General features: G+C 38.4%; 1 protein-coding gene across 11 annotated transcripts in view; it reads left to right on the forward strand.

Moving 5' to 3' along the window:
- nedd4l (NEDD4 like E3 ubiquitin protein ligase) overlaps positions 1 to 23,642 on the forward strand; it is a 62,740-nt gene that overhangs the window by 22,144 nt on the left and 16,954 nt on the right. Inside the window, exons 4-16 of one of the 11 annotated variants that reach the window (XM_057359698.1) lie at positions 485 to 523; positions 1,256 to 1,309; positions 10,319 to 10,369; positions 10,850 to 10,900; positions 12,395 to 12,456; positions 12,751 to 12,853; positions 13,626 to 13,786; positions 13,950 to 14,085; positions 14,354 to 14,539; positions 15,756 to 15,836; positions 18,945 to 19,004; positions 19,709 to 19,843; positions 20,574 to 20,741. In XM_057359698.1, the coding sequence (XP_057215681.1) occupies positions 485 to 523; positions 1,256 to 1,309; positions 10,319 to 10,369; positions 10,850 to 10,900; positions 12,395 to 12,456; positions 12,751 to 12,853; positions 13,626 to 13,786; positions 13,950 to 14,085; positions 14,354 to 14,539; positions 15,756 to 15,836; positions 18,945 to 19,004; positions 19,709 to 19,843; positions 20,574 to 20,741 (1,287 nt within the window). Of the gene's footprint in view, positions 1 to 484; positions 524 to 1,255; positions 1,310 to 5,465; positions 7,070 to 10,318; positions 10,370 to 10,849; positions 10,901 to 12,394; positions 12,457 to 12,750; positions 12,854 to 13,625; positions 13,787 to 13,949; positions 14,086 to 14,353; positions 14,540 to 15,755; positions 15,837 to 18,944; positions 19,005 to 19,708; positions 19,844 to 20,573; positions 20,742 to 23,642 lie in introns of those variants that run through there. The other 10 variants (XM_057359699.1, XM_057359700.1, XM_057359701.1 and 7 more) reach the window with 10 other exon arrangements.

Consider the following 23,642-nt stretch of genomic DNA (forward strand, 5'->3'; position numbering starts at 1 on the left):
AAATTAAACTGTCAGCCTAACAGTCATGTTGACTTAATGATCAAGTTCTTCTATCACTTAGCAGGATCAATAGAGTCAAGGGCTACTGCACTCGCTGTCCGGACAGCAGTCGCTCTCTCCTCACTGCCTCCTGTATTTATCTTTCTGTGTCTGCGAGCATAAGTTTGATTCAAGTAGAGTTAATATTACCAGGCATATCCTGTGCTACGTTTCCTTTGTTATAAATCTCATCTTACGCATACTTATCACTTTTGTGGTTGAAATACTTGAATGAACTGCTCTAATTCACATTCTCCGTTTTGTACGTTTTGCACAAATTAACTGTTTTCTAAAGCGGATGTCAGGGTTCTGTAGTGTTAGCGGATCCCAGGACTCACTTGTGTGAGGTTAATAAAAGGTCTTCATGCAAATGTGTTTATTTTGTGTGTGTGTGTGTCTCTGGGATGGATTTTGAAACGCATAAATGGGTTTTCTTACATTTCAGACTCTCAATCCCAAATGGAACGAGGAATTCTATTTCAGAGTAAGTTTCTTTTTCCATTTCTCGACACGAGCCAAACCTGGCTCGCATAATTCATAAATTCCCCCGCTATGAAAACTCTAAAAGGTTTTTGAAGGCGCCTGAATATAGATGCTTGAAATTGCTCTTTTTTTTTTGTTCTTCCCAACATATTATTTATGTGTAACTCCGTCCAGTGCTTTTAAAACCCAGCACTTTATAAAATATTACAACGTTCAAATCTGTTATTATACAGTGCTTCGCCATACATCCCCACCTCCTTCACTTATAACAACCACCGCAATCTGTTCATCGGGTGCATGTAATGTTGCGCGACAGCAGTGGTTGTTTTGTAGCTCAAACGTAAAACGTTTATAGTGAAAGTGTGTTCTCCACCGAGCTGCTTCAGCTTTATTCACACGGATGTGATTTATGAGTGCTATTCTTAGCCCAGGTAATGACCCCCACGTTCATTACACTGCATTCGCTCGCTCTCACACCACAACCAGTTTGGCACCCGATTCGCAGTAAACATCTCCCGCAGTAAAATGGTTTTATATTGCAAATGGCAAGTGCCTGCTGCGGGCGCTTGGTAGCTTGCGTGTGACCGTGAATGGGTGCATTCTCGTTTATTAGATTTAATGTTTTTGTTTATTAGCCGTTTCTATTTTTGGTTTATTAACGGAATTGCTTTGGCCTTTTAAGGTACTTCTACAGCAATGTGCGTTATAACTTTCTCTTTTGTCATGTCTGCAGGTCTGCCCGCAAAACCACAGGCTTCTTTTCGAGGTGTTTGACGAAAACCGTTTGGTAAGAACCTCCTTCCACCTAACAGAAGCACGTGTCAATCTGCATTCTAGTTGGTCCGTTTCAGTTTTTTTAAAAGAACTGGGAAAGATTTTGCAAGATTTTGCCTTTGAGTTACTTTTCGCGCTTGATAGCTCTTTCTAAAGTCGATTGAGCTGCCTTGCTGTCTGTTGCCTAATGCCTGTCAAGACAAAACCTCACTCGTGATTCGGTCTCTACATAGGCAGCGTGTTTGTGTATAGCACAGTTATTCCTTTTGCACAGAAGACTCGATTCACAATTTATTATGATAAAGTTCGATGTTAGCATTCTGCTAAAGACCAAAGTCCAAAAGGTGATGGAAGTGCATTTATACTCCAAATGATCTTGACTTGTTTACCATCTTGGGTACATTTTTAGAAAGCTTGTCACAGTGCATTCTGCGATTTCATTTTTTGTGAAGTAAATGTGTTTTTTTGTCATATGTGTGCTTTAAAAGACTGTCTTGTAGGCAGCACATTAGATTATGGAAGAGAGCTTGTGTGTTCTCTGGTGGTCCAATTTCTATTGGGCTGAATTCTTTTGAATTCAAAACCTGAAAATAGCCTGATGCCTTTAAGCTCTTTACCTAGACAGCTTACTAGGTTTTGGAACAAAGTGATTTCTCCAGAGTTCCAGTTTTTATTTGGGCAAATTCAAGAATAGCTTACACCATACGTCAATGTTCCTTTAAATGAACCATTAGATTTGATCTAAAACATGACTGCTGAAAAGTTTTTGTTTGTTTGTTTGTTTGTTTGTTTTTGCGGCCCAGATTGTCTTTGAGATATATTTCAGAGTGAATTGTTTGACAGGTCCTGAAAGATATGTTTTTTTATTTTTATTGTAATGAAAGAAGCTCTCCTGTTATGTAACTAATGTGAGTAGTAAAGCATTCATTGTTGTGATTCGCCCAAGTGCATAAAAAAATCTGTCTCCTTATCTAACTCCAATTCACAAGCTTTGAAAATCGTATAATAATTGATCTTTTAATCGATCAGGTTCGATTTTGCGAGTGGCAGATTTACCTCATTTGACTCGTGAAGTAACCTGAAATTGTATGTTTTAAATATACATGACAATAGGGAGAGTTCTCTTGACTTTTTCTTTATCAGCTCATTTCTAGTACCCCTCAGTCTTGTATTTTTTACTGTCTTAACTACATCATCCATTGTATTTCTTTTAAGAATAGTCTTTTAATCAAAATGTAATTCAGTGATTCGCTCATTCAGTGATGCAAGCTATTGGATAATGTTAACAAAATAAAGCATTATTCGGTCAGAAAAGGCCCACTTTTAATGTTCCACTCAATTGTTGATAATCAAATGAACTATATTGTATAGTATAATGTCAAAATCAAGTCCTGTTACATTTTTTTTTATTTAAATGTCATGCTTCACTCTAGAATCATTCTGGAAGCAGAATGTTGTGAATGCCAGTTTATGTTGACTTTAGGTGTGTTTTGAAGCTCAGCTGTCAGTTGGTATCTGTGATCACAGCTTGCAGATCTCGAGAAGGGCAGTAACTTAAATAAATCTGCGATGGAGGTGTTCTATAGGGAATAGGTTTTCTGCTTCTCCCGTGTGATGGATTTTGGCAGCATTTCAATGCAGAGCTCAACAGAACATGAGCGTCTTCCTTATATGACTGAGCGAGAGCATGGGTTGTACCTCTGACTGGACACTGATTTCATTTATCCATTTCACGCTCTCTCGCTGACATGCACTTTCTGTCTATTTTTATTCAGGTCTTCTCTTAGCCGTCTTGGTTGGTTCCCCATTTTTCCTTTTTCTCAAACTATCTTTGTTTTCCTGTAGAAATGCATTCAAAAGTACGTTTACATTCTTCCCGGTATGATTAGTCGTGTTGTTTTTAAGTTGTATGTGAAAAGCTTGTGGTCTGTTACATATTAAAAACGGACTGATTATATTCCAGTAGTTCTGTATCTGTGATATTGGATATCCATAAACATGATTGGAAAAGACAAAACAGTCATTTTAAGCCTAATTTGTGATTTGATTTGCTGCGTTACAACTCCTGGTCTTATCCAACCAATCGACCCATCGTTGACTGAGGTCCATTGTAAATAGATAATGGCTTCTTTTTGTAGTGAATCGGTGGAAGTTGCACAACATTTTATAACAATTTTTGCAAATTCTATTTTCTTCCCCAAGCTGCTGTCACAAAATCATCTTTGAGTCTTATATGTGAGCAAATCTGCTTTAGGAAAACAGCCAATAAAATGTAAACATTGTTCAGCCACATGTTTATTTAGTTTTTTCTAATATGTAATGTTATGTGACCATTTAGATATTTTATAGCGATAGTTATACCCCCATAATCCATTTATTCACCCTCATGGCTTTCTTACTTTTGCAGAACACAAAAGAAGATATTTTGAAGAATGTTGGTAACCAAATAACAGTTCATTTCTCAAAATATCTTCCTTTCTAGGATATGAGGGTGTATAAATTATATCTTTTTTTTGCGTGAACTGTCCCTTTAAGACGTAATTATTAGCCAAGTGAACATTTTGGAAATTCACTGTATTTTAACTTTATAGCGCTTGTTTGGTTCAACGAAGCCCTCTCTTAATTCCCAGAATGCTTGGCACTTTGAGACCAAAGCTTTTACGCCATGATGTCTCCATTCCTTGTGCGCAGCTCACCCACAGGGCATGGGTGCCCTCCAAAACAATACCCCCTTACAGAGCACCCACACACTCACAATCACGGCCTTTCTTTCAGTGTGAATCAGTCTCGCTCACTCATGCCATAAGACGCGGCACTGACTACACTGATGACGCAGGCTAGTGTTACCACACGGGGTGTCTTTAAGCATTTGTAGAATGACTTTTTAGACCCTGTTTAGAGACAGATTGTCTCTCTTGTGTAATAGTGATGCTTAAGTTTGCGGTCTTTTCTTTTTGTATTTGCAGCATTAACGGTTGTTTTTAATTGTGTTATATGTTGTAGTTCATTTAATTATTCAGTATTAATATTAACTTTATAATATACATGGATGCTGTTGATGCTCTAAATTTTTACTACAGTGTTAAACACAGGACACATTCATGATTGTTCATCCATTCGGTCTTTCCCACTCCTGGCATGCGAGTCGTCCTCCATTTCTCCTTGGACAAAGTTCCCTCTGTGTGCTCTGTATGTCACACCAGGCCCGCATACAGATAATGTGGTGTCTTCCCGCTGGATTGTCGCTTTGGCCCTAGCAGCCTGTCATCGGTTTGCGTCAGATCGATTATGATATTTGCACGCCTGTCAGCAGCAGAGGCTTGGGGTTATTGATCTAAAGACTGTTTTCTGAATTGCGTTTGAAGAGCAAAAGCAAATTCCTGCACTTTGTGCTTTAGAGGTATTGACCCCAAACGACTGAATGAAGCTTTTGGCGAAGATATTTGGCTTGTATTATGAATAAGACCAAAGAGATTGATCGTGTTACAAGACTTTTTATTTAATTTTCCAGTTTAAGTAGAATTTGAAGTTGGATAAATGGCCTTAAATGGTTTTATTTTGTTTTGGGAGTGGTCATGATGGTGAATTTATTTTTTCAGCTCTTATGAAACGGCTCCTGGGCTTCATCCTGAGTCATTGTTGCAGTGTTGAAGGAGAGTGAATGGCTTGTGGTTTAAAACTTACCATCAGCACTTTGAATGCAGATGGAACATTTTAACCACGCCAGCCCTGAAGACGCTTGATGGGAATTTAGACATTTTAACAAACAAAAGTGCCATTTCTTCTACATCTGTTATAGTATTTTCCTACATTCTGGACATTTTTGTAGGAATAGTATAATGTCAGTGATAAACACATTATTATGCATAGCAAGTCTGTGTTGATAGGGTTGTATATATCTAGTTTTTGTCTTGTTTAATATTTTTGTGCCACACTCATCTCTGCCACCTTTAAGATGCCGTTAAACAAATTTCTGTGCAATGAAGAATGTATCATGGGTAACACCATGTCCCAACTTGACTTGGCCCAGCGTCTACGCTGTGTGGGATGAGCACAAAGAATTATGAGCTTATGGAGTAGGTGTTTCCTGAGTCAGCTGTGATCCGTCTCTTTCTCATCCCACCCCCGGCGGTCTAGTTCCTTCTGACAGATCAGTAGCAGCTGAGAGAGTTTTGGGGCTAGCTGGGAGATGGGGGTGGCCACCATCTGGATCACGTGACTGTGGCCACCCTACCCTCACCTTTGTTTGCAAAGAGCGCCAGGCGTCCTTATCCAATCACGTCTGGAATGTGGCTTGCCACTTGGGCTATTTCTGCTTTCTGTCGCTATCAGGCTGCTGCTCAACAGTTTGACACATGGGATCGTTTTTTTATTTCCACATCTCACTCCTCTTTCTAGCATTTACCCGCTCTCTCTCTCTCTCTCTCTGAAGTTTGTGGGTTGAACTTTTAAGCTCCCTGGCAGCGTTTCACTGGTAGCTGTGAAACAAAACACAGCCTCTGTCTGTGAGTAAGGGAAAGAGAGAAAGGAAAGAGAGTGGATGAGCAAGACAGAGAGAGGGAGAGCAAAAGGGGATCAGACGTATGAAATAGTGGGCGAGACAGATCCAGCAGGAGCTGTACAGAGACAGTGCTAGGCAGACAGGAGAATGTCTCACCGGTTGCGGTTGTATTTTGACTCTGGTCGCAGCAACACAGCACCCGAGTTGGAGCAGCTGAACAGGGCGGCTGTGGACGGAGATGAGAATGTTACCAGTAACTGGAGAAGCCATGGCGGCGCTGGAGCCGTGATGGTCCGAACACAGTCACGAAATGGAGGACATGCTGAGAACTCCGAGTCGGATGACGCCTTTCTAAAACGAAGTTCTTCCATGTTCATCCCACAGCTCCAGGGTCAAACCGAACCACGGACGACCAAGAGCACTTCTATGCAGATATCTCTCCAACGTTTAACAGGACCGCAAGAAGATGTTCCCCTTGATCCACCTCCAGGGTATCCACAGGACCCAGCTCCAGCCTACACTGAACCTGGAGTCGGTTGGCCCTTACCTCCACCTCCAGCCTACCACAGAGGAGACAATCCATCCTGCAGCGAATCCATCCTTGAACAAAGTCAACCAAACACCGATCCCATCCAACCTAAGAGACAAGTATTTTGTGTCCGGCCGTGTGATGGACAAAACGGTTATGCTAGAATGAGTGTACCCAACGGAAGTCACCAAGGGATTACCATCAATGGTTTCTGTATCCAGAGAAGATCTATAGATGGCTCGGACATCCGACAGTTCAGTATTGTGCCGTACAACGAGGAAGGTCAGAACAGCCAGTGTCACCGCTGGTCAGTCCAACAAAGCACGGACAGCGGTCCTGGCACCCAGAGACTTGTTTTCCAACTTCAACAGGACCAGAGACATCAAACAAACCTAAATTCTCCCCCTGAAGTGACTGATTTGGGATACATGGGCTCCAAAGGTTGCCGTGTGGTGCGATACCCTCGGATCCGTCTGGAGAGGAGCGCATCGCAGCCGTTACAAACCAGAGGAGTTCCCGCACGCCTCGGTTCCATGCCAGACCTTCATGCACCAATCTCAGAAATGGAAACTGAGAGCGAGATCGGTCAGAATAAAGCTCAAGGCTGCACATTCAAGATTAGGCAGGAACAGAACTCCCGACAGCCCAAGTTTAAGATATATTTCAGCCAGGGAGGTGAGCACAGCACCATTACCGGACGGGATATTAGCTTTGGAAAGGTTCCTTCTTGCTCCGTTCCACAGGTAATTACAGCAGAGTAATAAGTAATTTTCAGTATGAAGCTATCAGTCATTTTGACCTATTTATTATTTGGGCCTACAACAATATTTCAAAATGTTTTTCTAGTTACCTGCTCTTTACTGTAACTGAATCCAAATTGTCATATTTGTTGTGTTTAGTGTATACTTCAAAAAGCGTATGTGTTTGGTTTGTGAGTGATTGGGGATAGGAAAAACAGATGAGGAAGAGGTAGCAGGATTTGAAGGAAAGAGGAGGTGGGTTCGGGAATGACTTATTCACGTTCTGGGAAGTGGAAATTCCAAGAAAAAGCGGGTCAGGGACAAGACTTAACCACACTGTGTATGATTTCTTAATAAAAAGCATGCACACTTAGTATGATATGACAAATGTATAGAAACTACTTGTCTTTCCCCTCCTCTCTTAAAGAGGAGCCTGTTCTATCTTTAGACTTGTTGTTGTTGGTTTTAAAATCGGCAGTTCTCTTTTGGCCTCGGTCATCGTTGTAGCAGCTGTTCTGTGGTGATTAAAGTTTAATATAAAGTTACACCCATACTCCTCAAAGAAAAACTCTCTATCAAACACTTTTAAAAACAACAGGATTGCGGTAATGTACCACTCAAACTTAAGAACTCTACAGGCTTCACAGCTATATTAAGCTCAAGGCTTTAAGTTAAGCAGTTGTTGATTTGTTGTTTGTTGTTGTTGTTGAGGCGTTCGCATTCTAGAATCTTCTGATTCTGTAAGCTGGAATGTCATGCAAATACCTTCCCCAATTTCCACGTCTCTTAAAGGAAGCATATGTATTTCCAGTATACCTGATCTGAAGGCATTACTGGAAATGAGTCAGTGTCCCAGCAGGCTGACTTCATCAAATGAAGAGTTCCTCTCGCACGTCCCTCTTTGCGGTCATGTGACTGCTCTTTAAAATACCATAAACTTTTATCTCTAAAGAAAATGCTTGTAGATAGAAAAAATGCTTTTAATAAGACGTTTAGTAAAATGAGCATATTGAATGTCAACTGTCATTTACTGCATTTATCCCCCGTAATGTGCTTCACATCTGTCACACAGCTTGGATTTTCCGTAGACTTGCGATTGCTCTCAGGTTAATTCATGTGACTGTTTGTCTCGGTTTCAGCGTGATGAGAGCTGTGTCGGGGAAAATCTCACTCAAGTCTGCTTTTTTATCTGGCTGTCAAGATTTCGAGCTTTAGAAAGTCATAGGTAAAAGAAGATTTTAGGCAAGTAAAAATGTGATTAAAGAGTAAAGCTTCTTTTTCAGCTTTGACTAATTTAGTGATGCAGTTCTTGACAGGAACTCTCTGTTGCTATATTTGTGGGGGCTCCCATCTTATTTTAGCGTCTCTGCGGAAGTGAAGTATTTTTTGGCGCTTCAGTTGTTGTAACCCCAAACCGTAACCTTGCAGTCGCTGAAAGTAGCTACATGACCCAGAGTCCAATGAAGGAATAAGCCTCGTCTCTCTATTGTTTGGTTTATTTATCTAGCGTTATTTCCTCGTTGTGTTTACATTTAAACATGGCCTTTTGGTTCTCACTTCTCTGGTCTTGTTTTCTACCGGTTTCTTTCCATTTCTGCAATTTTCACCCTCTTAAGCGAGTCGTGTGCTCACTCAGCTCTGTAATGGACGATGACTAAGCAAATATTTATTTTTATCTCTCGGAGCACTGTGTGGGAACTGGACTTTTCAGGGTCATAAAGAACATAATATCTTAATGGTCTTCAAAGTCCCTTTGAAGTTAAAAGACATAAAATAAATAATTTATAGAAGAGCTTAACGTTTATTGCAAAAGGACAGGAGAATAGTTTCCCTGGTGACGGGAATCTTTGACAATACAGGATGTGACCTTTACGATTCAACCAGTTTCTTGGGTTTTCTAGATCTTTTTATCACACAATAAGTTGTGTGATAAGGCAACATCGCTATGAATAATGCTCATGCGATTTCAATTTGATGTCCTGTTTTTATAATTGATCAGACCCTGAGAAAACATAAATATCCTGGATTTACATGAAACAAATGACCCGTGGCATAGTTGTCTCCTGTATAGTAGCTTTTCCGTGATGAGCGGAAGTTTGAGAATGCATCTGTGGCCCTGCCATGCACTCACCATCACAAACAGTGACTCGCACTTAACCTTTAGGTGATAAATGAGTGTTGTTATCCGAAGCTTGTGCCTACTTCTGAGATCTGCTGGTGTCACTTACTGGGTGTCGGAAGTCTCCAGGTCGGAAAAGAATTTCAGGATCCCTAAAAATTTGCTGGCGTATTGATTTCTAGTTTGTGTTTGTCATTGGTTGAGGTGAGTTGAATAACTGATGGTGGTTTTCTGCATGTACGGTCAGTTGTTTTTTTTAAGGGTGTTGTTCAAACACAAGTGTTTCTGAATGCATACAGTAGTCTGACCAGTTTTAAGGTCTTGGATTGAATCCGGCTGTTTATGTCTGTCAGCATTTGATTGCTCTTTTTTTATCGCACAATGTTCTCCAAATGTTGTTAATGTTAGTTAGGCCTGTGCATTACAATAATAAGATAATTATCTTATTACAGTAGATTTATTGCTTTAAAGGAACAGTTCACCCAAAAATGAAAATTCTGTCATCGTTCACTCACCGTTAAGTTTTACATATTTCTTTGTTCTGTTGAACACAAAAGAATATATTTTGAATGCACTTTTGACTACCATCGTAATTTTTCCTACTATGGTAGTCAATGGTGACCAAGAACTGTGTGGTTACAAGCATTCTTCCAAATATCTTTCTCTGTGTTCATAAACAAAGAAATGTATACAGATTTGGAACAACTCAAGGCTGATTAAATTATGACAGAATTTTACATTTTGTGTGAACTTTCCCTTTAACCACGATTATATGCTAAAAAAAACATTTATTTTTTTATTCTGTAGGTTCATTTATTGTAACGTTTTATAGTGATTCATATTGACTTCCATTGTATGGACACAAAACCACTAAGACATTTCTCAAAATATCTACTTTTGTGTTCGGTAGTAGAAAGAGTCATATACAGGTTTGAACGACATGAGGGTGAATAAATGATGACAGAATGTTTTTTGGGGGTGAACTGTCCCTTTAATAAAATGAATTAGTGAATTTGTCTAGACACATAATTTTTTCCCTCACAAGTGCTAGAGCCCTTCTCCAAAATTCTGTATCCCAGACTGGGTTTGTGTACTGGACGTTGTTGTCTTTAATACATTTATTCCACACACAGGCTCACATTGGTCATGATCGTTCCAAGAATGGGCTTTTCAACCTGGGCCAGGTAATTTACTGGTCTGATGTGACCCAAACACCTGACAATCACAGTTTACAGTCTCACCCGTTTTGCTTGGAGTATTTGGTGGGTGGATTTTGAGTCGAACTGGAGATTTGTGATTGGCGGTTCATGCAATAACATACTCCTCCTGACTTTGACCTTTGAACCGCACATATTGCTCATCTGCTGCTCTTCACAGGGTTTTTTCTCTTCTAAATTGATGCCTTTAATAACGTCACCTTTATTTTCTCTCTCTTTCCCTCTCGCACACATTCATTCATTTATCTTGGGTTACACAGGTGTGTTTTTGTCCTCATTTTGGTGGTTTTCCTTTTCATAAAGCTCCATTATTTTATTTCAAACCTAAAACTATTTTTCTGTTTATTTCTTTGATAATGCAGCCCTGCTTTCTAGCTGTTAGCATTGCGAAAATATGATAACATTCTCTCGCTCATTATAACACTCTCTCTCTCTTTTGTGTTTCAGACCAGAGATGACTTCCTCGGGCAGGTGGATGTACCTCTTACCCATTTACCGGTAAGATTATGTATGCTAGTTTTGTTCCAGTGGTTGTCTGATTTGCTCATTTTAGAACGCTGTACAGAGACATTGAGAGAGAAAGAATAAACGACACATGATGATGTCTGTGAATATTGAAACACATGTCCCTGTACGGAGTGGAAAGGGAATCGCCTGGAATGTAAACACACATGCTGCCTTGAAGGAGGGCTATTCCATTTTAAAATATCTAATAAAAAACGACTTGTTTCCGGGGCACAACATAAATTACTATTGTTTATTATAGAATTCTGGATGCTGTTTGATCAATCCAGTATTTAAGCCATGTTAAAATACATGATCACCTAGAAATGTGTATATTGTATATCACTGAGCAGCAAAACTATTAAATTTAGTAGATAGGTATGTTAGGTTAAAGAATTTAATATGTAATAAATATCACGGTGCCCTTAATATTTTATTTACCATATATGGTATCTATTTTTTAATGCATTAAAGGAATATTTCACCTTCAAAATTCTGTCATTATTTACATGCCCTCGAGTCATTTCAATCCTGTATGACTTTCTTTCTTCTGCAGAACACAAAAACGTTGGTGCCCATTGACTCGCATTGGTTTGTGTTCATACAATAGAAGTCAATGGGGACCGTACCGACATTTTTCAAAATATCTTCTTTTGTGTTTTGCAGAAGAAAGATAATCACACTGGTTTAAATTTATTTTGAAGATGAACCATTCCTTTAAGGCACTTGAGGCCATTCTACATGGTAAAACTGTACATGGCAAACTTTAAAATCATTGGTTTTCAATATGGTATTTTATTCCAGTTACTTTCTGAAGACGGAAGAGTTTTCCCACAGTGGACTTTCATAGGAAAATATTTGGAATGGAAGAAGTCTTATGTTTGTCTAAACTGTTTCCAGTGGCTATGCGAAAGCTCTTTGCTGGATTGCACATTAAAGACGCGAACACAGACTCTGCTCTGTTTTTCTTGCGGCCGCCTACATATCCACCGTTCAGTCTTGCGTAGTTGCAGTCCAGACCACGCATTCTTTCTCAGCCTGCTTTAACTGTATTTAAAAATGCTTTTATATGTTTGGATCGGACATGTCCCAAACATTTACTTGCAGTGTGTTTATTGATTAAGCTACCTTTTAAGAGTGCTTAAAAAACATCCTCTTTCAATGTTTATTGCCTCTGCTTTAATCCAGACTTGCCAAACAGGAAAGCTCTCCCTTTTTCCTTCAGGGCCTCCAGTCTTTCCTCACATAGTTTTGTTTTTGGGCTCCATTAGAGGTGCCAATTCCATCAATTTCCATTTGTCTCCCATGAATATTCAACCTGGCCAATTGAAACGTAACGCTAGAACAGCGTTATGTAAGATTTGGATGTTTTCCAAGGGTCTTTATCCCCCTACCCAAAGCGGGACTGTTATATACAGTATTAGTGCTTTGTGAGTTTTCCATAGATTTGACACGTTTGTTTATTGTCTCTGTTTTGTGTGTTGGTAGACGGAGGACCCTGCAATGGAGCGGCCGTACACGTTTAAGGACTTTCTGCTCCGTCCGAGAAGGTCAGTGCATATCTCATCCATAAACACTAGCTGTTATATTTGAAGTCGCAAATAGCGTGATGTGTTGGCTGTGCGCTGTGACCCTGTTCACAGGACCGGACGTTTAATATGATACAGCTTGAATGTGTTCTCGTTTCGTTTTAGAACGAAATGTACAGTTACCACATCGGCCAATGAAAGACTTTTGTACACGCGCAATTATTGTATATTTATTAAACTACTGCATTAATATTTAAACTAAAATGTAATTGTATTTTATATTCAGTGATGACATGCTTTTGACGTCTCTTACAGTCATAAGTCTCGCGTGAAAGGATACCTGAGGCTGAAGATGGCTTACCTGCCAAAAAACGGCGGTCACGAGGAAGAGACCAGTGAGATGAGGGAAGAGGCCGAGGTACATTCTGTTCTCTCTCTCTCTCTCTCTCTCTCAAGACATCAAAATCCCCTTTTATTCCCAGACAGCACATGTATGAACTTAGATTAGATTTAGATCATCATGTGTAGCCCTTTGTGTGAATGTTGGCCTTTCTATCTGACCTTATAAATCATGACATATTGAAATCAAATGTTTCGTATGTGAAATGTCAATGTCTCTGTGTTTTTAGAGACGGTCTTTTCATTCCGAAATGGCTGTTTCGTTCTCTGATCCCCACAGACTGCTTAACATTTTTCGTTTTGAAGCAGATGCCATTTGCTTTGAACTGATGACCGTCTGGCATTTCCTTCTTTGACTCTCTAGCTTCCTGCCCTTTGTTCCCTCGGTTCGGTTTTTTTTTATTTTTTGTTTTTAAATTATTATTTTTTCTCTCTGTGCTAGTGGAAAATGAGATTAAATATCAGCGAATACTTGTTTCCCTCTGTATAATACTATTTATAATAAAATGATTTCAATTAACTGATTTTTATATTTTGTAAAAATATGCCACACAACTTTATTTTCACAATCTTTTGGTGTATGAGTTTTGATCTTGTCACGTCCCGATTATTTGAGAGAACCACAATTAGAATAAATAATCACAAAAAAATGTACCTTTCCTAAACCTTTCCTATGATCTGGTCTTACGTTTAGTTTATTATATAGTAATATAGTAAATAGAGATAATGATGAATATCTTTTTCTTATCATGTTCTCTGAATATTCGCTATTAACTCTGTGTATTTCTCAGGGCTGGGAGGTGACCGACTCCACAGATCCAGGGTCACAGAGACCCCAGCAGCTCCTGCCTCCTATGCCCCCCGGCTGGGAAGAGAAGGTGGACAACTTGGGTCGCACCTACTACGTGAACCACAACAACCGCACCACGCAATGGAATAGGCCAAGTAGTGTGTATGTGACCTATTATATTAAGTACTAAAGAGCAACTTGTCACAATTGATTTTTTTGAGAGCCAGTGAATAGTTAATATATTGCTGTATTGAATTTATCGTGATCTTAGATCGGATTGAGATCGCAGTGCCGAACAAATTCTTTCTCCCCTTCTGTGCTTTAGGGATGTGGTCTCAGAAACGGAAAATGATAATCACTTGCGGCAGATTAACCAGGAAGCCCACAGAGTTTTCCGCTCTCGACGGCACATCAGCGAAGATCTGGAAAATGAGCAGCTGGACATCCGAGACATTGATGATGTTAGTATTTGAACCCCTGACGTAGGCTGCATGGAAATAGCTTCGTGAGGCAATTTCCATAAAGCTTTTAGTTCTTAATAAAAGCCTTTCAATAGATGGAAATGAATGTTTTTCCTGTGATTTTGAAAATGATAATCACACATTTTACATTCAGTTCTCATTTGAGAGTTTGTTCAGTGCTCATACGTTTACACTCATCTTTCAGAATGTGTAAGATGTATATTACTTTTAATGGCATTTTAAATCACTACTGCAATCATTCTTTCAGTCATGGGAACCCATATCGGAGGAGGATCCTGCTTTACTGGGCGAGGGTCTGAATCACTCTCTGTCCGGTCCCTCTTCTCTGGCAGTGCCCCTCTCCAGCACACCGGAGTTCTCCGATGAGATCAGCCTTAGATTATCTCTCGCTCCAGACACGAACGGAGAGATCCCAGGACCCAGCTCCGCTGTGGTAAGAAAGACAGAAAATAGATCAATTTTAATATTTAATGTCTACGGATATGGATTTGCCATTAGCGCCAAAAAGCATTCAGACACTTAAGCTGCGGTTAAATATATGAATGTAAATGCATAAATGAACATGATATTAGGCCAGTTGCCTTTACTTTATAAGAAAGTGCACACTTATCAACCTAAAATTTTCACTAAAGTAAAGTTTTAACTGATAAAACTGTAGGCATTCTGTTAAATATGATGACCAAATGGTATTATCAAACTCTGCTGGGACAATTCATGCAAATCACATAAAACGTGATGTGTTTGTACAATCTGATCTTTAGGGATGGACTTGGGCTGTTATTTTGCAATAATTATATCAGATCAGATCTGCTTCTGTAACCAATATCTAGTGTATCTACGTTGGTTGCCATAGCGATGACCTAGGCATAAGATAATCATATTTAATCCATGAAATGTATGTTTTTATAATTTGAGAAAGTGCGAATTGGATTATGTGTGTTTTGAGTATCTAATGGTCTTGACATCACTGATTCAATCTACGACACTCGGTCACTGTTTGTGTAATAGAAATAAATGAGAAGTGCTGTAAATCGAATCCTTTTAAAAACAGCTTTATTCTTTGATGTAAAATGTTGAAGGTTACTAGTTCTGTAATAAGTATTTTTTAAATCCACAAAAGCATTTTTTTGTGTGTTTGCTGTTTATTTGCCACAATATGTTTTGTCTTTTGACAATCCAAAATGTGAAGCTCACATTTTAGAAACGGGGGATGAAAAATGGAAACTTTTGCCTTCAATAGACAAAAAGTGTCAGAAGTTTTTAATATAGTAATTGCATAGAAATGCATACGCTGCTTTTAAAACGGCTTGTTTATTATTAAATATACAGTGTATAATGTAACGGCTACATCCAAAAAACTACCAAAACTAAATTTGCTGATTTGAAGTGTAAATTTAATCTCATTTCAAAGTATCAAAGCTTGTGGTTTGAAACAGGTTACTGAAAATTAGATTATCATTTTTTTTGCCGTTCAGACTGCAAACAACAAAATTGATTCGATACGGATAAAATCCGATTTTTGCCGCCTGTCAGAACAAAGCCAGTGATTTTCTTGAACACCATTTTTTCCTGAAAATAGCTACAACGAAAGATATTAGATGTTTGTCTTTATTAATTCATAACAACATCTGTTGTTGTTTTTGTCTCAGCAGGGTCATCTCTCCTCACGTCTCCGCTCCTCCAGCATGACCGAGGGAGTCAGCGATCCAGCTCAACCTCCCACACCAACGGTACTCGTGCTCTTCTCTCCCTCACACTTCCTTCACTCTGCATGTGCTCATTTCTCTTTCTGTCTCTCAGTGCCGTACGTCTTTTAACTCCTGCAGTGTCAAATCAAGTCTCTAACACATTTGGAAGATTTCAGAATGTTCCTGTCGTCTCTAATGAGCTTTACCTTTAAGAGCATGGTGAAGGTGGTATTGGGAATATCGCTTTATTATTCATGAAATAAATTTGAAAGTTAAATCGGCCCGGTGTACTTCCTAAATAGACATAACGGATCTTGTGAACTATTTATTGATAAATGTTATTGTATATAAAGATTTGTCTTTGTCATTTTTTATCCAAATGTTGATACCCTGAAACAGCATCACATTAAGTCGCCTTATTTTTTAACTCTTCTATCCACCCGTCTACATTCTGATATGTAACGCCCACTTTTTACAAATACCTTTTTTTTATGCTCTACTATATTTCTCATATATAAAGAGACAGATTCTGGAGTGGTTAATCGCCTGTCTGTGGTTGTTTAACTTTCGTATGTGTATGTTAAAAGATAATTTATGGGTTACATTATTGTGCTTGTGAGTCTGACATATGAGGTATCATTAAGATACTCTCATTGATTTATTGAAGCTCGTGATGATTGTGATGTCATCATCAGATGGGGTAAGTTGACTCGTTCCGGTCCATGATGTTTCCATGGCTATGTCTTGCTGTCAATTCTGATAATGGATTATCTGACAGTGGCACATTTTGTGAAAGATTTTACTGCTAATAGGTTACGTTGTTGCAATTTTTAAGAGACTGTTTACTACATTGCATCTGTGATATGCATGGCTACAAAACGAAAACATTCGTCACAGGTCTCGAGTTGTAAGAAAACGCGCTGTCTCTTTAAATGATTCGAAACACATGGTAAAAATAAATTACCCGTGTGGATGATGTCACCGTGTGAACTGCTCCTGTTTGCACGAGCGTGCAGAAACAGAAACGGTGACAGTCAGTGGATGTTTCACAGGAACTGCTTCATTTTGTGCTTTATTTAAATGGCATGATGCCTGGCTTTGAGACTTTTTATATTTTCCAGTAGTCAGCAATACCCTGATGTCCCCATCTGCTACTTTGCATGATAAGACCGCTTTGGAATAAGGTTTGTGGAAGGGTTAGAGGTGTTTTGGTGTCCATTTCGTTATTGTGTCATGGCGTGCTTCCCAGTGCATGCTGGGAATTTCCAAGATAGGGTCTGGCAGCTTGCACAGGGTAGCTCCAGTAACCTTGTGCTGTGGATGGAGATCAGTTATCAGACCATTTTAAGAAAATAAAGCACATCTGATACAAGGCAGAAGTGGATTTGCTTCTAAGCTTGGGATGACTTGTTTGTTGATGTGATGATGACAACCGCGAAAAAAATGAAGAGACCGTTTCAAAAAAAAAATTCTGTTTTATTCTGTGAACTACTAACAATATTTCTCACAAATGTCAAACAAAAATATTGTTTCTGTTTGGATTTATTTGCAGAAAATGAAAACTGGAGAAACAAGTCAAAAGATGCTCGTTTTTTTAGACCTCAAATGCTGCAAAGAAAACAAGTTCATTTTTAGCTATAAGTAATGCAACAGTAATATTTTTGCATGTATTTAGGAAAAGTTAAACAATTTTTTGCTGATGTTTATCACAGTTTTCATGTGTCTTGTCATGCTGTCAGTCTTTCACAGTGCTGTTGGGTGACTTTGTCACTCCTGAGGTTTAATCTTGTTGAAATTCTGACACTGGACACTGGACTGAAATGACCACAATACATTTATAAACGCTGATTAAATGAAAATTTGGAATGGTCTCCTTATTTTTTCCGTAGCAGTATATGTATATTAGTATATGGATAATAAGTTTTTCCGAGTCACATTCTGAGTATTTGTGCTTTCCATGCAATGAAAAGCTCCATTTTGGAGTTCGTGGTCAACCACCATCATAAATACGTCGTTTTGATTTGTGTGTTGTATTTCAAGCCATGCAATAGCTTTGTGTGAGTAACAACACCGTACCTGTCAAATCTTTGTTTTGGACTTGCAGAGTCAAAATGTGTTGTGCCAGATATGACGTCATACATGATGTCATATGATGTCATTGACTTTGCAATTGGCAGAAATGTCTCATAACAGACTCATAGCTAGACTCAGATGGTGTGGACACTTGCATTCTGGGATTTCGCTCTAGTCACATCTGTCGGATATTAGCGCGAGTGGGAGGTGCCATTTCCCCCACACTTCCTGTTCCTGTATGTGAGAGGGCTGACATTTCACACGAGTGTACAGATATTGAGTGGATAGCTAAAGTGATGAGCGTGTTCGATATGAGGGTATGTCCTTCAAACATCTGAATAAAAGTGCTTTCATTGACTTCTGCAGCATCTGAAATGTAAACTCCAGTCAGGTTCCCGACCAGGTGTCGTTTCTTCAGTGTTGTTGTAGTGGATGAGTCAGTGGGCGAGTGTGAGCCATGCTGAATTGCAAGCTACAAAATGTTTTCACCGTGCAGAACGAAGCCACTTTGTAGACTGTGCTTAAAAACCTCACACATTTGTCACTGTGGTTGTAATATCATCCTAGGACATTGGAATCAGCTGTTATGGATGTCTCACTGCGTTTTAGTTGCTAAAGCACTCATACGTGTATAAGAATTCGATTACTTCCATGGAAATACAAACAGTTGAAATCGCATGACTGTGTTCATAACAGAATTAGCATGAAGGAAATGTCACATACAGATTGTTGACGCTGTCATTATGCTGTCATTAACGATTTTAGGCTAAAATGATGATTTAGGAGCACCTGGGCTTCTCATTGTGTTCTCAAATCTAATCATCAATCAGTGAATTCATTTGAAATCAGTTCTTCCTGGAGTTTATCCAATCTGATTTTTTTTATTACTCACACCACAAACTCTTACTTGGGCACCTCTCACAAAATCACCCCTTTCGGTTGTCAAAATCAACTTGAATAACCCAAATCACTTCCCCACCCACCTGCTGTTCCACTCTCTGGCTGACCCTGTCCTTCCATTTGCCCTCATATTACCCTCTCCCACTGGCCCATCTAAAAACAGCTGTTATTGTCCAGCAGAACCCGCCGCCCCGACGAACACGAGCACAAACAGTCACAGGCGTTGAGGACTCGATGGTAATGTCCACATGTTGTACATTTGTGCTCTCTTGTGTTCTTGGTCTTTTCCCGTATTTGTTTTTAATTCTGTTTTTAAAAGTTGGAAGAGAATTCTTTTAGCTATGGCTATATTTTTATTTTGTTAATAATACTTAGTAAAAGTATTTTTATTAACTATACACCTAATTGATTTTATTTCAATTTTAAAGAAATGATCTTTTATGTATTTTTATAAGTATAAATGATTTGTTGTATTACATTTATTATTTTATTAATGATTTAATTAATGTTACACTTGGTACTTTATTTGATTAAATACATTTTTTATTATAGGAGCACTCTTTAAAGCTAGCACACACTTCTCAATTTTTTAACTCTATGCTCATTTAATTAGTCTAGAAATATGAAACTAGAGAGGTTTAGATTGCTAGATTGATTCACTCTTCATATAAAGTCACCCCGTCATATACCTGTATAACAGATTTAAAATATCATAAAAAGATGTTTTTGTGGAGTGTTTTGTGTGTAATATGTATTTTGTTTGCAAAAGTGTTTCTGTAAGTGCATGTACATCTACATTTGTGATGGGTGCGTTTGTGAAACAAAAAGTACACAACCCTAATCTCACTGTCATTTTTAGCTAATGCATCTACAGTATTCAAATTGACCACTCCATTGACTTTCCGATAAACAGGCTAATCTCTGATTTTGGCTTTGTTCAGTCTCCATCGGCCAACTATGCCATAACCACGCCGGGCCTTCCGCCAGGCTGGGAAGAACGCAAGGACACCAAGGGTCGAACATATTTCGTCAACCATAACAACCGCAGCACCACGTGGACCCGGCCCATTCTGCAGGTAAACCGGAGTTGTATTATTTATAACAACTCAGACATTCAGTTTTGAGTCTTTCTGAATTCTCAGTGCCTGTCAGCTTTGCTTTTTATGTCTTCTTCTTTATGCCTCACTTTATCAATCTCATCTTTCTTTTGTTTGCCCATCTGATCGTAATTTCTGAATGATATTTGATCTGCCATCTTATTCAGTTTCCTTTCATCTTTGTATCATTATTGTTGTTCCTTTCGATGTTTACTCATCCTCCTCTTGCATGTACTTTGTTAAACCTTTTTTTTGTATTTTCAATTTTAATAGCACAACAGTTCAGTTCAGCTCAGCAAAAAAAAGCTCTTTAACCTCTTGGAACATTCAGGATTTATTTACGAACATATGAAAGTGCTTTATCGACTAAAGTTGTGGATCATTTTAATTCTTTTGAACAAGTTTGAACACCAATCTGGTCCTAAAACTAGGATAACATTTACACACCTTGCAGGTGAATTGAAAAAGTTTGTATTTATAAGTACGAAACGTGATTCTACAGTATGTGTGTGAAATATATTGTGTATTATTTATCTACAACACATTGTTGTTCTCACCTTTTAAACCATACCTTGGTGCTGTTCCTTATAAAATAACCTAAACATTTTTCACATTTTTTTTTACTGCTCCTTAGCATTTGCCTGATGCTCTATTTTAGACATCGCTGTCCTTTTAGGACCCCTTTAAACCCCCTCTCTCTCTTCGACAGCACACAGAAGATGGAGCCAGTACCTCAGCTGCAGCATCTGGTGGTGCTTCAGCAGCCACACCCTCTGCTTCCACCCCTTCCTCCTCCAGCGGCCATCTAAGTGAACCACAAGTGCGTAGACCCCGCAGCCTCAGTTCCCCCACCGTCACGCTGTCTTCCCCGCTAGAGGTGAGAACTTCCTCCCGTCCACTGTCTCTTCCCTTTTCTTTTTCATACACTAGGTATAAGTTTGCATATTAATTATTTGAAAAACCACATTTGGGGAAAACACGCCAAGCCGTTTGTACACATGAAACGTTATTGCATTTAGAAGCATCTGGATGAATTGCAGAATGTATTGATATGATATGAAATAGTTTTGACTTCTATCCAATGTCTATTTAATGATTTAGTCACGAGCAACTATAATAACTTCAATTGTTTTTAGTAGGGCATTTACATTTTTTCATTTAGCAGACACATTTTTTACTTATTGTGTCATAATTGTGATTCATTTGATTAATAAATGATCAATCGAATCAAAGCAACAAGCTGTGTACTGTGATATCACAATATTATCACACATTTGGCTGAAATATAATGCGTCTTTAGCTTCTATAGGTTACAAACAGCTGAGGGAATTGATCAGTCCCACTCCTTGTATTATGCGTAGATCGGTTTTAATATAAAAGTTTGATGTCCCAAAAGCATATTTAGTCGAGATCAATTCCTGACCTGTCTGCTTCAGACCTTTCAATTCACAATAATTTAATTCCCTTCGATTCACAGGAAAAAAAAGAAGAAAATCTCCCCAGTTAGTACTTCTTAGTGCTGCTATCATGCCAGCAAATTCTTCTGTTTTCATCTTACGAAGTGTTTCTTTGACAGAATGTGAGACAAAATGACTCGGCACTGTCCTGAAAATAGCATTTTTGTAAGATATTTGAGAGAAACGTTGGAGTGGGACGACTAATGACTAATAGTATAATAATGGTCAAACTTTGTCTAATTTATTGACCTGTCTGACATATCGGTCTATCACAAATAGCAAGTTTTACAGAGGCATGAGCTAGAATATCTTTAAGTAAAAGACCAGGCAGACAGCGTAGTCAATAAAATAGGTTGACATGCCTTTATTTTTGCTATTTTTCTTTCATTAAACTATTTGTTTTTCTGCAGACAGAAACAACAGAAGAGAAAACGTATTGAGTATAAGAATAAAAAATCGAACATTTTTTAATTTCCTTTCATCTCTTATAATTACAATTTTGACAACACAGTAAAACTCTTGAAAGACTTCTTGGCATCTCTTGAGAAACGTCATGGGATTTATTTTTGTCCTTTCTTCTGGGCTTTCAAAAGTCAAGTTTCTTTGAGCGTGATGTGGATGAAATCTTGCCTTGCAAAGTTAAAATGCGATTTGCAGCTGTTGTGCGTATCAGGTTTTAATATACTGTGTGTGTGTGTGTGTGTGTGTGTGTGTGTGTGTGTGTGTGTGTGTGTGTGTGTGTGTGTGTCTTAATTCGTATCATTTGATGCTACTGAAATCTTGTCTAAGAGCAGCTGCCAGTTTGCTTACCGTCATTGGGTGCCAAAGTCTCACAATTTTATTGGCAGACATCGTTTAACCTCTCAGACAGCAGTGACTTCATAGTTTCCTTCTGTTCTGTTACTCCTAAGCCGTGCCTGAACTTACACCTACTTATTTTGTTGTGATGTTTATAGCCTATCGTTGAGAAATATGTAGGTGTCCGTCAAGCTGAACCTGTAAATACTTTGGGTTAATTTTATGTTACGTTCAGGGTTGACATTTAAAAATCACAGCATGGTTATAACGTGAGCTGAAAGATTTCATATAACTTTTCAAGGAAAGGGTTGGTCAATATTTTTATTGGTAATTTATTGTAAGTGCATTGCTGTGTTTCGGTTATTTTTGTACAAACCGAGGAAACATTATTTTCTAGACATAATTTTCTATTCACCCACATGCCACAGATACAGTCCATAGAGGTTAAGTTGTATTTAACCCTCAATTATATCTTTTGAAAAAGGCTTCAGCCAAAGCTAATGACTTCCACTGAGAAGAATGACTTGGCTAATGGAATAAACAATAGCTCTTGTTGCAGATGTTGGGGAATAAGTGTCCTGTGTTTGCTCTCAAAGCAATTATGGCTCATTAGCCCAAACATTTCCATGTGAAAACTTGGTAGGGAACATAAAGGCAAAGGCCTGCCTATTGTTGTATTGCTAAAATCCCACCGCTCACTACTTTATGCCAAAGATTGATCTTGTTATTTTAGACGTATGGAATTTGCTAAAGGGAAACACCAGTACTTTAGAGTCAGCGAGCAGTGTTAAATCGTCTTACATTCGTGCACTTGACTTGCACTTTTATCCACAGCGACTATACAAAGATATACATTTTATCATCTGCATTCCCTGGGATTTAAACACTGGGAACAGGTTGTTCAGATCTGACTCCCTTTTGTTTGTTTTGCTTTCAAAGGAAAGAATAACCAGAACAAATTCACCAGTCTGATACGTGTGTTGCATTTTAAGCATTCGAAGTTGAATGTTCTTGCAAAATATTTGAGTATTGAGTATATACATATATGTATAAATGATCAGGGCTGTACTGGTTCAGAAGAACTTTAATTAAAATTGTGAAAGGAAAACATTTGTTATGGAAGCAATAGAGTGAAATTGGAACAGAGGATAAATGAAGGTTCTCCTTGAGTTATGTGTGCTAATATAAAACGTAGAATGATCCCAAATCCCATCTCATTATTCAAACATTTTGGTTCCTTTATACCAACTTATAACAAAAAAATAAATGATCCATTATATCTATATTATATATTATATGGAGATATATGCAAATTAAGAGACCATTCCACATTTTTATTTACTCAGCATTTCTAGATGTATTTTGTATATTTTTTAACAAAATCAAACCTCAGGAGTGACAGACACATTGCTAAGAATGATCACATAAAAAAATAATTCTTGAACTTTTCCTAAATAGATATATATAATATAAATATCACTGTTGTATGCCTTAAAGGTGAATATGAACTTGTTTTCTTTGCC

Source organism: Triplophysa rosa, linkage group LG19, assembly GCF_024868665.1.
Source record: "Triplophysa rosa linkage group LG19, Trosa_1v2, whole genome shotgun sequence".
Taxonomy (NCBI): Eukaryota; Metazoa; Chordata; class Actinopteri; order Cypriniformes; family Nemacheilidae; genus Triplophysa; species Triplophysa rosa.